A 14,071-nucleotide genomic window follows, 5' to 3' on the forward strand; every position below is an offset into this window, starting at 1 on the left:
CTCTTGGGGATAGAGTGTCATCACACTGGAATTTGAAAAGCAGGATTCCAAGTTAAAGCTTTCCCTCAATAGCTGCGGATCTCACTTATGGTTCCTCCATTGCCACCTCTTTCCAGATCTCATTCCTGAGCATGAACGTGCTGCTGGGAGTGGGTTACTCTCAGGATTTGTATCGGGTTGAATAAGGAGGAATTTATATCTTACTGTATGATTTAGAGCGCACAGAGAGAACACTTCTGCTCCTGTTCGACATATTGGAGAAAACGCACACATGAAGAGCATTAACAGCACATTTGCAGCAGAGAAATAGGCCATTCTGCCCAGCAGTGCTTCTAATGCACTCTGATCTTGACTCATCTCTCTTCATCTCATCCAATTCTCACATCTTTCACTATCATTCTCATTCATCTACATCTACATTCCTGATGAAGAGCTTTTGCTTGAAACATTGACCCTCCTGCTCCTCGGATGCTGCCTGACCTACTGTGCTTTCCCAGCACCACACTCTTCACTTTGATCTCCAGCATCTGCAGTCCTCACTTTCTCATTCGTCTACATGTCCAGCTAAATTTATTTTCTAATTGGCCTGTTCAGGATGTTGTCAACACACACCTCAGGAACAGGTAGGACAGGAATCTGGGAAAAGCCTCTGTACTATTTAGCTGTGTTTAGTGAGTTCTAACTTCTCATCTCTGTCTCACTCTCGCGCACCATCCCTAACCCTCCGTCCCTCGCCCTTGCACGCCATCTCCCTCATCTTCCCTCCCACGTCTCTTCCTAGATGAAAGGCCTTCTCTTTAATTCTTTCTTGGGTTGATGGCTGTCTATCTTCTACGTGTGGTCTGAAGTGAACAGTCTTCTTTATTCCTCATGGGGAAATGGGGCCTGAGGTAATATTCTCAGAGCCTCCATAACATCCGATATGATTGAATGGTGGAACAGACTCGATGGGCTGAATGGCCTAATGCCTGCTCATGTCTCATGGTGTTATCCATAGCAGGTCACATGCAGCAGTGGGATAGGATTGCTGTCTCTGAGAATCTTCTGTACAGTATGGTCAGGAACCAGAGAGAATTTGTTAGCCTGTCTCAGGCAGGTCATTCCAGAACTGCCTGCACGTGAGGAGTTTTGTGAAATCTACCCCACTCGCGAGGTTCAGATAATTGCCGGTGGGTGATATATTTACGGTTTGTTGGAAGGAAGTAGAAAGCATGGATTTCTCGGGTAATAACATCAGCTTCCTAACTGCTCCATTAGGCAATAAAGCTTTTAGAAAATGTGATTAAAAAGATTAGCTCATGAAAAATGCTGTGAAAGCCTAGAAGCAAGAAGCTTGCATTACTTGATCAGCTAGTCTGTTCACTACCAACTATAGGTACACTACATTTATACGTTGCTGCTGTTTAACGACTAGTAACTAGGTTCAGCTCTGAGAAAGAATCATAGCAGATTCCATGTTAACTCTAACTGTCTCCACAGAGGCTGCCTGACCTGCTGGGTTTCTCTAGCACTCTGCTTTCATTCAGTCATAATTGGTTTTGGTTAGTATCAAAACTGTCTGTCTGATTCAGTTGGACAGTGACAGTACATGCGTATGTGATTATGCACAGGTTTTCCATAAGAAATAGCAGTGTTGACCATTTGGCCCATTGATCCTGCTCCATTATTCAACAGGTTCATGGCTGATTGTCTGCCTGAATGACACTTTGCCATCTCCTCCCCATATCCCCGATCTCCTTAAAGATCTGCCTCAGTTACTGTTTCAACATCTACAGCCCTCCCACTTAGAGAATCCTGCCCTGAGGTGAAGATTAATCTTTTCAGGAAGAAGGTTGTGAATCTTTGGAATTCTCAACCCCAGGTTGTTGTTGAGGTGTGGTCATTGAGCATATTCAAAGCAGAGATTAATAAATAGCAAGAGAATTCAGTGGAACTATGGAATTGAGGTAGACCCTCAGCCATGAGCTTATTGAACAGCAGAACAGGCTCAATGGGCTGAGTGGCCTGCTCCTATCTCTTGCTTTCTCTAGCACAGTCTCTGTAAAACAATGTACAATAGGAAACATCAAAACAGAAAACTGGTGCAGCAGTAGGCCATTCAGCCCTTCAAACTTGCCCCACTATTCAATGTGATCATGGCTGATCATGCAATCTCAGTGTCCCATTCCCATTTTCTCTCCATACCCCTTGATTCCTTTAGCTGCAAGGACCACATCCAGCTCCCTCTTGAATATGTCCAATGAATTGGCCCCAACAGCTTCCTGTGGGAGAGAATTTCACAGATTCCCAACTCTGAGTGAAGAAATACTTCATCATCTCAGTCCTGAATGGCTTACCCCTTAGTCCTAGATTGTGACCCCTAGTACTGGAGCTCCCCAACATTGGGAACATTTTTCCCACATTTAGCCTGTCCAATTCAATCAGGATTTTATATGTTTCCATGAGACTCCTCGTTCTTCTAAATTCCAGGGAGTACAAGCCCAGTCGATCCAGCCTTTCCTCATATGTCAGTCCTACCATTCCCGGGAATCAGTCTGGTGAATCTTTGCTGGACTCCTTCAATAGCAGGAATGCCCTTCCTCAGGCTGAGACCCCAAAACTGCACACAATACTCGAGGTGTGGCCTCACCAAGGCTCACGTCTCGTTAAGGTGAGGAGTAAGTGGTTTAGATTATTTACAGTGTGGAAACAGGCCCTTCGGCCCCACAAGTCCACACCGACCTGCCGAAGTGCAACCCACCCAGACCCATTCCCCTACATTTACCCCTGCCCCTAACACTATGGGCAATTTAGCACGGCCAATTCACCTGACCTGCACATTTTTGGACTGTGGGAGGAAACCGGAGCACCCGGAGGGAACCCACAGAGACACGGGGAGAATGTGCAAACTCGACACAGTCAATCGTCCGAGGCCGGAATTGAACCTGGGAACCCTGGTGCTGTGAGGCAGCGGTGCTAACCACTGAGCCACCCTTGGGGCAGAGGCAAGATTTTTGTGGATGAGTTTTCCCTGGGACTTTCCCTTACTTTAAAGGGACAGTGTAAATGTGGTTTTTTGTAGTAATTTTGAAAGTAGCAAATCGAAGCAATGCTTGGTGAGTGTGAATGCCTTGTTCAGTAGCTGCACTGATTACAATATTGCTGTTGTACCTCTGTGACAATCCCCACCTCTCTCAGACTGATCTGATCTTAATGCACTTTGCATCGATGTGCCCTCACCATCTGGTGCTGAGTGTATTCCCATTTCTTTCTTCCCCTTGTTTGTCTTTTCCCTTCATCCTGGAAGCAGGGACTCCAACTGAGCTCTGAGTCCCAGGCTGCCTGCTGTTTTCTGAGAAAGGGGCTGATCTCTGACCTAGCGCTGAGAAGGTGAGTATTGTCCGATGTTTGCTTGTAAAGAGGCTACACAGGGAGTCGTGACCTTGTCCAACAGTAACTCACAGCACAGTCCATCTGCTGCACACCAGCACAGGCAATCATGCACACAGTGTTGCTCACAAAGCTCACTCACACTTATTACTCTCTCTGTGTCTCTCTCTGTGCTCACAACACGTGTGTGCACCACACAAACACACACACAGTCTGTAACACAGATCCCAAGATGTCAAATTAGTCACTAACTGATTCTCCCTGATCTCTGAGCAGGGCCAGTGAAGCAGGTCAGTTTGAAGTTTAAGGAATTTATTTGGTGTGCAGTGAGTTGATGTCAAAATGTGTCTTGCTAATGCTGTATTTTAATATCTGCCTATAAAGGTTGTGTTGTTGGTTAAAGAAGGAGATGGAGGGTTCTGGGTGATAGCGAGGTTGTGGGTTCTGGGTGCAGTATTCCTCTGGGGTTAATAGACAAAGTCCAACCCTGTAGCCCAAACTTGCCAGCGAGAGAGAGAGAGTGAGTTTCCAGCTGGTCACTCCGCGATTCGGGTCATCCTGTTTGCTTCATCTAGCACCATCTGTACAGTAAACCGAGTGAGCGCACAATGGCCTGTCACCTGCATGTATCCTCTGAACAGAAAAGAGAATCTGTTGCAGCAAATCTGCTTTGTCTGATTCTTAAAGCTTTGTGGTTTGTGGCAGTACTGGTGGGAGATGAATGGGAGAGGGTGGGGAATTGGGGTGGGGGTGGAGGGTTGTTGGGGGGGTGGGGGTGAGATTTAATTCACTGCCAGCCAGCAGGCGTGAATTGAAGTCATGGTTTCAGAGTTGTACCTTTGGGGCTGCTTCCCCTTTGGGACCATCTCTTGCTTCCTTGCCTGTGTCGAATGAACATTATTGTCTGCCATGCTTTGATTTGTAAATCAGCCAACAGGGCTAGTGCAGAAACTAACTACCAGCTGCTGCTCTCTTTTCAGTTGGTTCCTCTTTTTGGAGCCCGTGATTGTAAATTAGTTGCTCAGGCAGGACCTAGAGCCCCACCTACACCATCCACATTCACAGGGAATCAATCTTTCCCCAAAAGGTTTGCACTAATTACAATTAATTTGAGGGGAGGGTACTGTTCACATTCTTGTCCATGCACTGTCTTTATTACCGTATCCTGATCTGCATACATTTTCTTTTGGGAGTGTAGTTGCTTGTGCATGCTTCACCACAGACACCTGTTCTTTAGTACAGTGTAAAACCCCACTGGTCTCTCAACCCTCCCCCCCCCCCCCCCCCCCTGACTCTGAAAGCACAGCAGGAGGTCACTGTATCTCCAGCCAAGATGTCCTGTCTGTTGTTCAGGAGCACAGCACTGTGCCTTCATTTGCATGCAGCTGCAATCACTCGAAGCCGTGCTGCCCAGAGAGAGCAGCAGCTCCAAACGACGAGGCCGGCGCACACTCCAGGGAAGGGCCATTCCGACTGGCAGAGAGGATAAGCCACCAGCCACATGGACACTGTGGAGTGATGGCCATTCAGCCCGTTTTGAGAGGTGTTTAGTTTGACCTGCATGTGTGTGTGTGTCAGGAAAGAAGGGGAACATTTGACTGCAACAACTTGTCATCGTTCCTCGGTCTCTGACAGCAATCGGGACCACAGCACGCGATTGCTATTTTGTTTTTGAGCTGCTCACTTTGACACGGGAAGATTAAGAAGCCCCTTTTGGTCACTGTGATGTGTTAAATGAGGCTTTGTGGTGGATGCATTGATTGGTACAGCTTTCAGCTTCACTGATCATCTGTGGACAGGCAGATTGTATCTGGGTTGGACTGGCCTGCACTGGAGGTTAAGCAGACAGCCAGCTCACTGACTGTCATGTAGCGACTTCCTGCAGCTGCTCATCTCGGTTTAAAAACAGCACATGGTGAAGTTAGCAGCCCGACCCTTTGGATAAATCACCGTGTTCAGAGACACTCAAAACAGATGGGCATCTTGTGACCTGTAGATTGTGGAGTTCACTGGAAATATTTTATCGTTTTACCAAACGTTGCTGCTGAAGGAGAGAGTATTCGTTCAAAGGACTAAAAGATGGCATTTTAGGATCCGCTAGCTGCTAGTTTGTGAAAGAGCTGCACCAGAGGCAATGAAATAAAAAACCGATATAGGAGAGAATGATGGGAACAGAGCTGAGGAGGTGAATAATCCCACTGTCACTTTGCACTCTGGTGAGTTACTGTGTTTATCAACTACTTCCACAAAAAATGGTTTGCACGTTATGTTCAGTATGAGTGGAATTTTCCAATTCTCTATCAGGTGTAACTGAAACTCTACTTATCTGCTGGGAAGGTGTAGCATTAAAAAGCCAAGGCAGTTAATGTTGACTTGTTGGAGTACTGCAATTGGTAGTGAGTTAGCTGCTCTCTGTACATCTCTCCCGGAACCCCTTTCTATTGAGTTCAAACCCAGCACAGTGAGATGGGATTGCCTATTGGCTATTGCTTGTGTTTTATTATCACTCCAAACCCCTCTCTGTATCTTTCAAAATGACACTGAGAATTCTTGTCTGACCAAAGGCTTTTAAAAAAATTTGTTGTGTTATTGTTCCATTTTAGTTCAAAGCAAAGAGACAATTGTTTGTTAGAAATCCTCGAGTGAAGGTGTGTGTCACTGAAGTTAATAAATTTGGACCTAATTCTGGTGGTTTATTTGCCCCATTACTGCAATGTAACAGCTCAATAGAAACGTAAGGGAGAGTTTCAATATTCCCAATCTCTGTATGATTCCTGCAACCTCGTGTGTACTTGGGCTTCTGAATTCAGTGGCTGATGTGATGTTTGATACAAGGTGCGACCTTGACTGGGACAGATTTGTGCCTGAAACATTCTGAATGAAAATTAAACTGAGACACTCGGGCACTGAGGTCACAACTATAAAAATTAATGTTTACCTCAAATGTGTTTGAGATGTTTGCCTTCTGAATTGCAACTTTGCTGGCAATTGCTGTTTGACTGCAAGGGCAGCACCGTGTTTGGAGAGCGGTGCTGGGGAAGGAGTGAGAATTTTGATTATTTTGCATTTTTGGAGCAACCTTTACAATCTCGGGATGTTCAATTCCAGCCAATGATGTATGTTGTTAAAGGGAAGTCAGTTTGCCACATAGCAAACACAACAATCAGTTTGTGCACAGGAAGAGCCAACAATCAGCAATGTAGTGTACACTGATCAGATCATTGTTTCAGGTGGTGTGTGAGGGGGCATCACTGAGAACTCAAATGCTGCTCTTATAAGTAATGCAGTTAATCTACACGAAAAACTCCCGCTGCCAAACACCAGAGTCAAAATGCTGGCTAGTGTCAAGGCAGACATTTCTCTGGTTAGAATTTTATTCTCATTAATCACAACCCCACTGACTCTGCCCCTGTCTATACGTACACACCCAATCAAATTCTTATGGAATTAACACCCAATTATCACTTGGTCCCTAGATTCACTCAGTCTCCAGTAAACCTGCCAGATCTTGCTAGGTAATCACCGACAGCATAGAGTGACGTTGTATTGACCAAGGAACCTGTGTATGTTGCTATTGGTCCAGGGAACAATATTGGTCAGGGCAAGGAAAAACTCTGTCAGATCCCCTGTGTCCACCTGAGCAGGTAAACAGAGCTTTGATTTAGTATAGAACATGCTGGAGGAGCTCAGTAGGTCTGGCAGCACCTGTGAAGAGAGAAGCAAAGTTAATGTTTCATGTCTAGTATGACCTACTGAGTTCCTTCAGCATTTTGTTTTTATTTCAGATTTCCAGCATCTGCAGCATCTTGGTTTTTGTCTTTGATTTAATATATTATCTGAACACGGTCAGTTCTGACTGACCAGTCATCTCAGTAATCCACACCAGCTTGTTTGATCAGACCCTCAATCAGCTTCTGAACTTGGAAGAGTGTTACTAGTTGACGGCTCCTGGATGTCACTGCTCCCAGGGTTGGGGAGGAGGGTGTGGAAGAGTCTGAAAGCAGTCCAAAAGGATCTGGCAAGATCAAAACCAAAGATCTGGTCTGTCTTAATGAGAGCCTCCTTGCCCATCTGAGTGGGGAGCAGCAATCTGCACTGAGAAGCCAATTTCCTTGGAAGGCTGCTGCTCATTTCCAGCCAATTACAAGTTTAATGCAGAAACTAGGGATCTGAATGGGTGACACTAGCACAGCAGCTGAGCCACTCACCTCTGTCCTGGATGATGGCCAAGCCTCCAGCCCTCTAATTGGATGCTGACCCTACTTCCTGCTTCAGCTCATGGCTATTGGAGGTTCCGGTGATCCACATGACTGCACCATTCAAACTCGTTCCTTTACCTCCATAACATCTCCCTGATTTTCACCCCCCCCCCCTCCTCCCCCGCCCCCGATCATCTGCTGCTGAAGCCCATGTCCATGTCAGCTTGTCCTCTGGACTCGACTCCTCCAGTGCACACCTGGCTGTTCCCCCAATTCTCCCCTTCCTCAATCTGAGCTCCTCCCAGCAGCTGCTGCTAACTCAGCTCAACGTGTCCCGTTCTCTCACCCCCACCACCCGTGTGCTCAGTGACCTCCATTCACCACCTTCTCATGGTCATACAGCAGAGAAACAGACCCTTCGGTCCAACCAGTCCATGCCAAACATTATCGCAAACTAAACTAATCTCACATGCCAGCTCTGGCCCTATCTCTTCAAACATTTTCCTATTCACATACTTATCCAAATGCCTTTTAAATGTCATAACTGTATCTGCATCCACCACTTCGTCTGGCAGTTCATTCTCACAATACCTCAATGTTAAAAACCTAATTGTTGCTTTCAAATGCCTCAGCCCTCTCCCTCTCTGCAACCTCCTCCAGCCCTTTAACCCTCCAGGTTCCCTCTGCTCATCCATTTCTGACCTCTTGAGTATCCCTGATTTTAATCTCTGCACCATTGGAGCTGTGCCTTCAGTTATCTGGGCCCGAGTCCTGGAATTCCGTCCCTAAAGCCCGATCCCTCTCTAACTCCCTTTGCTGAGAGGACATTCTGTAGAACCAACTTCTTCGTCTGAACAGAGATTAAAAATGCCAATTGATATTTCTGTGAAGCTGAAAGTGTCAAAGGCATTGTGTGAATGCTGGTTATTGTTGCCCTGCAGTGATCTGCCTGGTCGCTGGGTCCCTGGTATAAGTGAGTAGGTATGGGGTCTCATATCTGTATTGTGGTGGTGATGTTGCACTGCCTTAGCAGCCAGCCATTCTGCACCTTGAAGCCTAAGAGCTGTCTCTCCCCTATCACCAGCTGCTTACTGAGATCTGGTTTCTATTAGATTCACTCCATCCAGAGTAGATACTGCCTCCTTTCAAACTGACTGCAGTCTCAATGAGGCTGGTGATGAAATTCAGCTTCTGTGCCTCTCCAGTCAGAGTGAGGTGGCAGAGGAGACGTGGGGACCCTTGGGCCACAGAGTCTGCACTAGTCAAAAGCAACGATTCTAACCCTGTCTTCCAGCAATTGGACTAAAGCCTCATGTGTTTTGGCATTGCAAATGCACATCTGAACACTTCTTCAATGTTATGAGCACTCAGTAAAGAGGGAAGGTAGGTCAGAGCTGGAGGAGGCACAAATACTCCTTGAGTAGACAGTCGATTGCTGGGTTGCACAGGAGGATTTTAACCCTGTCTGTGCCCAACAGAGAAAGGGAAACCACTTCCTCATAACTGAGTCAGAGCACTGGGCTCTTGAGTGACTCACTGCCGAAACTCTGTAAATGCCTGCACCGGACCAAAGTTCCGGCCTTTGAGTGGGATTAAATTCCTCATCACTCACCTGCACAGGTGTAGCTACAGCAACACTGGCGTTTCACCCCAGTCAGGAATGGGGGAGAGAGACATGCCACACAGCCATAATGACACAAGCTGCAGACAATGAAGTAAGCTACCCACGTGTTCTACATAATATGTATACCACTTAGTTGATTGTTTCGAATCTGACTCCAAGTCAAGGGGCTCTCTAAGTTTAAAGACAACTGTGGAACAGCCAAATCATATTGAAGTATTCTTTCAGACAGTAAACGAGAAGTAAAAATTCCTGACCTTTTCACTTCTACCTCGAGCTTAATAAAATTGAAATAAATTATTTTAACTGAAAGTAAACATTAAAAATAAAATGTAACTGTTATGAGGAAATGTGGTATTCTGCAAATATGAAAATCAGTTTCTCAATCAGGTACTGATGCTGTTCATTAGCTATCATGATGCTTTGTATTCATTCAAGGAACATGGACATCGCTAGCTGGGCCAGCAGCCACTGCCTGTCCCTAGTTGCTCCCTTCTTGAACTGCTGCAGTCCATGTGCTGTGTGTGACCTACAATGCCCTTAAGGAGGGAATTCCAAGATTTTGATCCAGTGACAATGAAGGAACAGCGATATATTTCCAAGTCAGGGTGGGGAGTGGCTTGAGGGGGTATCTTGCAGGGGGTGGTGTTCCTATGTATCTGCTGCCCTTGTCCTTCTCATGAGTTTGGAAAGTGCTGTGTGATGATCTTTGGTGAATTTCTGCATCTTGTAGATAGTACACACTGCTGCTCCTGAGTGTCGGTGGTGAAGGGAGTGGATGTTTTTGGATGTGGTGCCTATCAAGCAGCTGCTTGTGTATTGTGGGGCTGTACCCATTCAGGTAGGAGGGGAGTATTCCATCACACTCCTGACTTGTACCTTGTAGATGGTGGAGGGGCTTTGGGGGAGTTAAGTAAGTTACTTGCTGCAGGTTTGCTAATCTCTGACTTTATAGGTAGTCTGGTAGCAGAACTGGGTCAGTAAGAGCAGTAGTGACAGGAGGAGAACCTGATCCTCTGCAATCAAGGGAAATCAAGGTCACATCCAGTCTCCGTGGTGACTCCATAAGCAGAAAGTGTGTTTTACTGCAGTTCCTGATTTGCCACTTGGAGCTGTGGAGTGACTCACTATGCAATGTCCATGAATCTGAGAATATTGTGGATAGCACTTTTACTGAGCTGGTCACACCACCAGGAAAGGCTACACAGAGAAGAGTTTGGTAACCACCAGGAAAATGAGAAAGCATGGGCAGGCAATGCAGGAGTACCCTGTGACCATTCCCCTCTCAAATAGGGATACTGTTTGTACACTTCTGGGGGAGAGTGGCCTCTTGGGGAAAGCAGCAATAGCAGCCAGATCAGTGACACCACAACTGCTCTGTTGAAGTGTAAGCAGGCAATAGTGATGAGGGACTCTTTAGGCAGGGGCACAGATTAGATTAGATTACTTAGTGTGGAAACAGGCCGTTTGGCCCAACAAGTCCACACTGACCCTCCGAAGAGCAACCTACCCAGACCCATTCCCCAAAATTTACCCTTCACCTAACACTACAGGCGATTTAGCACGGCCAATTCACCGAACCTGCACATTTTTGGACTGTGGGAGGAAACCATATCATCCGGAGGAAACCCACCCAGACACGGGGAGAATGTGCAAACTCCACACAGTCAATCGCCTGTGGCGGGAATTGAACCCGGGTATCTGGCGCTGTGAGGCAGCAGTGCTAACCACTGTGCCACCGTGCCGCCCTCCAATGTTTCTGTGACCATGAGCGAGACAACAGGACGGTGTGTTGCCTCCATGGTGTCTGGTTCAAGGATGTTTCTGAGTGGGCAGGGGATAGAGAGTGAGCAACCAGAGGTTGAGGTCATTATTGGTACTAACGGCCTCAGCAGGAAGAGTGATGAGGTCCTGCAAAGGCAGTTAGGTAAGAAGTTGAAAAGCAGGACCTCTAGGATTGTAATCTCTGAACTACTCCCTGTGCCTTGTGCTAATGAGGCCAGAATTTAAAAAGATAGTACAGTTGGTTCTGATATAAAGTGGTAATTCCATTCTTGTGTGACCTCTCATTATGTGAAATCGCACAATAGCTACACCATTTAAACTAATGGGGCCGGAATCGTGTTATAGCTAACACAAGTAAGAAAAGTTTATGTTCTACAATAATGGTCTACATTCTTCAATCAGGTTATAGCCAATTCGTGCTGAAGCAACACACACTATAACAGAATCGACAGTGCAGTTGAATGTGTGGCAAAAGAGCTGATGTAGGAGAAAAGGCTTCAGATGTTTGGATCATTAGGATCTCGTCCAGGGCAGGTGGGACCTGTACAAGGACAGATTGCAGCTAAACTGGAGGGGCACCGATATCCTTGGAAAGAGGTTTGCTAGAGCCACTTTGGAGAGTTTGAACTAGTGCGGCTGAGGGAGGGGAACCAGAGCAGGAGGTTAGTATGTTAAGTGTGCAGGTTGATGAACACAGTGGGATCTGTGGCAAGGAATGTAATAGGTCAGGCAAATAAGTTCAGAGTTTGGATTAGAACATGGATCTAATGTGCTGTAGCCATTACAGAAATTTGGTTGAGAGAAGGACAGGACTGGCGGCTCCATGTTCCAGAGTTAGATGTTTCCAGAGGGATAGAGAGGAATGTAAAGCGGGTGCAGGATTAAGGAGAATGTCACAGCTACACTAAGAGGACATCTTTGAGGCTAATGTTTGTAGAACTCAGGTAGAATAAGAAAGGTGTAATCATTATGATGGGGTTATAGGCCTCCCAATAGGCAGCAGGAGATGGAGGAACAGGTATGGAAGCAGATCATGGAAAGATGTAAACTCAACAGGATTGTTGTAGAAGGTGATTTTACTTCCCCAACGTTTACTGGGACTCTCTTAGACTTGTCTAGAGTGGAGTGTATTAGCTATAAAGAGAGGCTGAACAAACTTGGATTGTTTTTGCTCAAATGTCAGATGCTGAGGTGCAACCTGACAGAAGTATATGAATTTATGAGAGGAATGGAGAGGATGGATAGTCCGAGTCTCTCTTGCACGATGGGGAATGTCAAATTCTAGGGGGCATAGGTTTAGGTGAGAGAGAGGGAATATTTAAAGGAGATCTGTGAGGAAAGTATTTTTATATAGAGGGTGGTAGGTGTTTGAAATGCATTGCAAGGGGAGGTGGTAGAAGCATAAACACTAGCAACGTTTAAGAGGTATTGAGACAGACAGATGAACAGGCAGGGAATAGAGGACTACAGATGAGACTAGTTTAGAATAGCATCAGGGTCAGCACAGAAATGGTGGGCCAAAGGGCCTGCTCTTGTGTCTTCCCTAGAACTATTTTATGTTCTAGTTTCTGATTAACAACATGCTGCGGGTTATCATTAATGAGGGATTTCAAAGATGATGATGCCAATGAATGTCAAGGGGTTATCCTATAAGTGGTAATGTGAGTGGACAAGTAACCTGTAGTCCCCAGTTTCGGGGGCTTTGGTTCAAATCCCAGTGCGGTAGCTGGAGCTAACTAAAAAAATCTACTGAGAGACTAGAATGAAAACAGAAGCAAGTCTCTGTGATGCAGCCAGGAAAAGCTGGTTCACTAAGGTCCTTTAGGGAAGGAAATTCTCCACTCTGTTCAGCAGTAATTACTGATGGGCAACAAACCCATGTTGCAGAAAAGAATAAAGTGTGATTTTTCTGGAGTGTTTTTATAGCAAGACTGAGCTTTGTTTCCATGATTTCTCATTGCAGACCGAGAAGCACGGCAGATGTAGCACAATGACCTTTTTCTAGATTGTAACAGTTCTGTGAACAGCACTCTGTATGGGCAGGCATAAAGCCTCTGACAGCTAATTGTGCGAATTCCAAAGGCTGCTATCCACTTCAGAGGCGATTCAGCATCCTCGGGACTGCGAGATCTGGTCCTTGATCCCATTTGTGACTTACTGACATTCCAGAGCACACCTGTTGTAAGAAATAATGTTCGATATTGTTGTAACATTGGGAACAGCAACAGCTAACATGCTGAACTCTTTCAAGTTGAGTATAAATGCAGCAGCCTCTTGCTCAGCGTAGGAGTGAAGAGCAGTCTCCTTTCACATGGTCCCCTCCATTACCAGCTCACTATGTCTCTAGAGAATGGACCAGAATAAATCACAGCAGTATTAGCCAAGCCTTTGACTTAGTTCCTGAGAAGAACACTTATTATACAGCATTGGCAGGCTTGCAAAGGGATGGGGTGTGGTCCCAGAGTTAACATTTGCTGGAAGTGCCTTGTTGGTAGCATTTTGATTCCTTGGCAGTAACACTGTTGTTTCTTCCATCACAGGGAAAGTTCCGGAGAGTGTTAATGCAAAGAACGCCAGCCCTGTCCCCACCATGACATCCGGGAATGGTAACACAACTTCATCTGTAACTGTGAGTGTGCCTCAGAGCACCGAGAACAAACCCCCTCAGGCAATTGTCAAACCACAGATCCTGACCCATGTCATTGAAGGGTTTGTCATACAGGAGGGGGCTGAACCTTTTCCAGTGAGTAGCTTCAAATTTAATCTTCACTGTGGGCTTCAGCTTAAATTCATGAATGTAGACAGTGCTGTGTGTAGCTTCCACTTGTTTCAGTCTGCTGCACTCTGTGCGTATGTTCCCAGCCTACAGTTTAAATAGCAGCTTCAGAGTTGTTTAACCAACTATCGACATTAATTCTGTTCTCTGCAGCAATGTGAATGATTGAAAGTCTTCCGGCCTGTCGTCTTATGTGTTGTCTTATAAAATTTATGTCTGACACATTTGTTATTTGGTATATAACAAAGCTTCCTGGTTTTCCTGCTACTAATTGCATTGTGGCTGACAGTGTGTTGGTAACAGAACTTTAATTACATTGGG

The 14,071-nt window shown here is 45.9% G+C and overlaps 1 protein-coding gene across 23 annotated transcripts in view; it reads left to right on the forward strand.

Moving 5' to 3' along the window:
- LOC122540474 (polyhomeotic-like protein 2) overlaps positions 1-14,071 on the forward strand; it is a 308,477-nt gene that overhangs the window by 273,039 nt on the left and 21,367 nt on the right. For 22 of the 23 annotated variants that reach the window (XR_015753414.1, XR_015753415.1, XM_087980196.1 and 19 more), the window contains one exon: positions 13,515-13,717. Coding sequence is in view for 21 of the 23 variants with exons in the window: in XM_087980196.1 (XP_087836322.1) it covers positions 13,515-13,717 (203 nt within the window). In the remaining 2 variants the exon portion in view is untranslated. Of the gene's footprint in view, positions 1-4,862; positions 5,586-13,514; positions 13,718-14,071 lie in introns of those variants that run through there. The other variant, XM_043676327.2, reaches the window with a different exon arrangement.

The sequence above is a fragment of the Chiloscyllium plagiosum genome, unplaced genomic scaffold, assembly GCF_037043375.1.
Source record: "Chiloscyllium plagiosum isolate Xiang-an unplaced genomic scaffold, Cpla_swu_hap1 HiC_scaffold_37, whole genome shotgun sequence".
Classification (NCBI taxonomy): Eukaryota; Metazoa; Chordata; class Chondrichthyes; order Orectolobiformes; family Hemiscylliidae; genus Chiloscyllium; species Chiloscyllium plagiosum.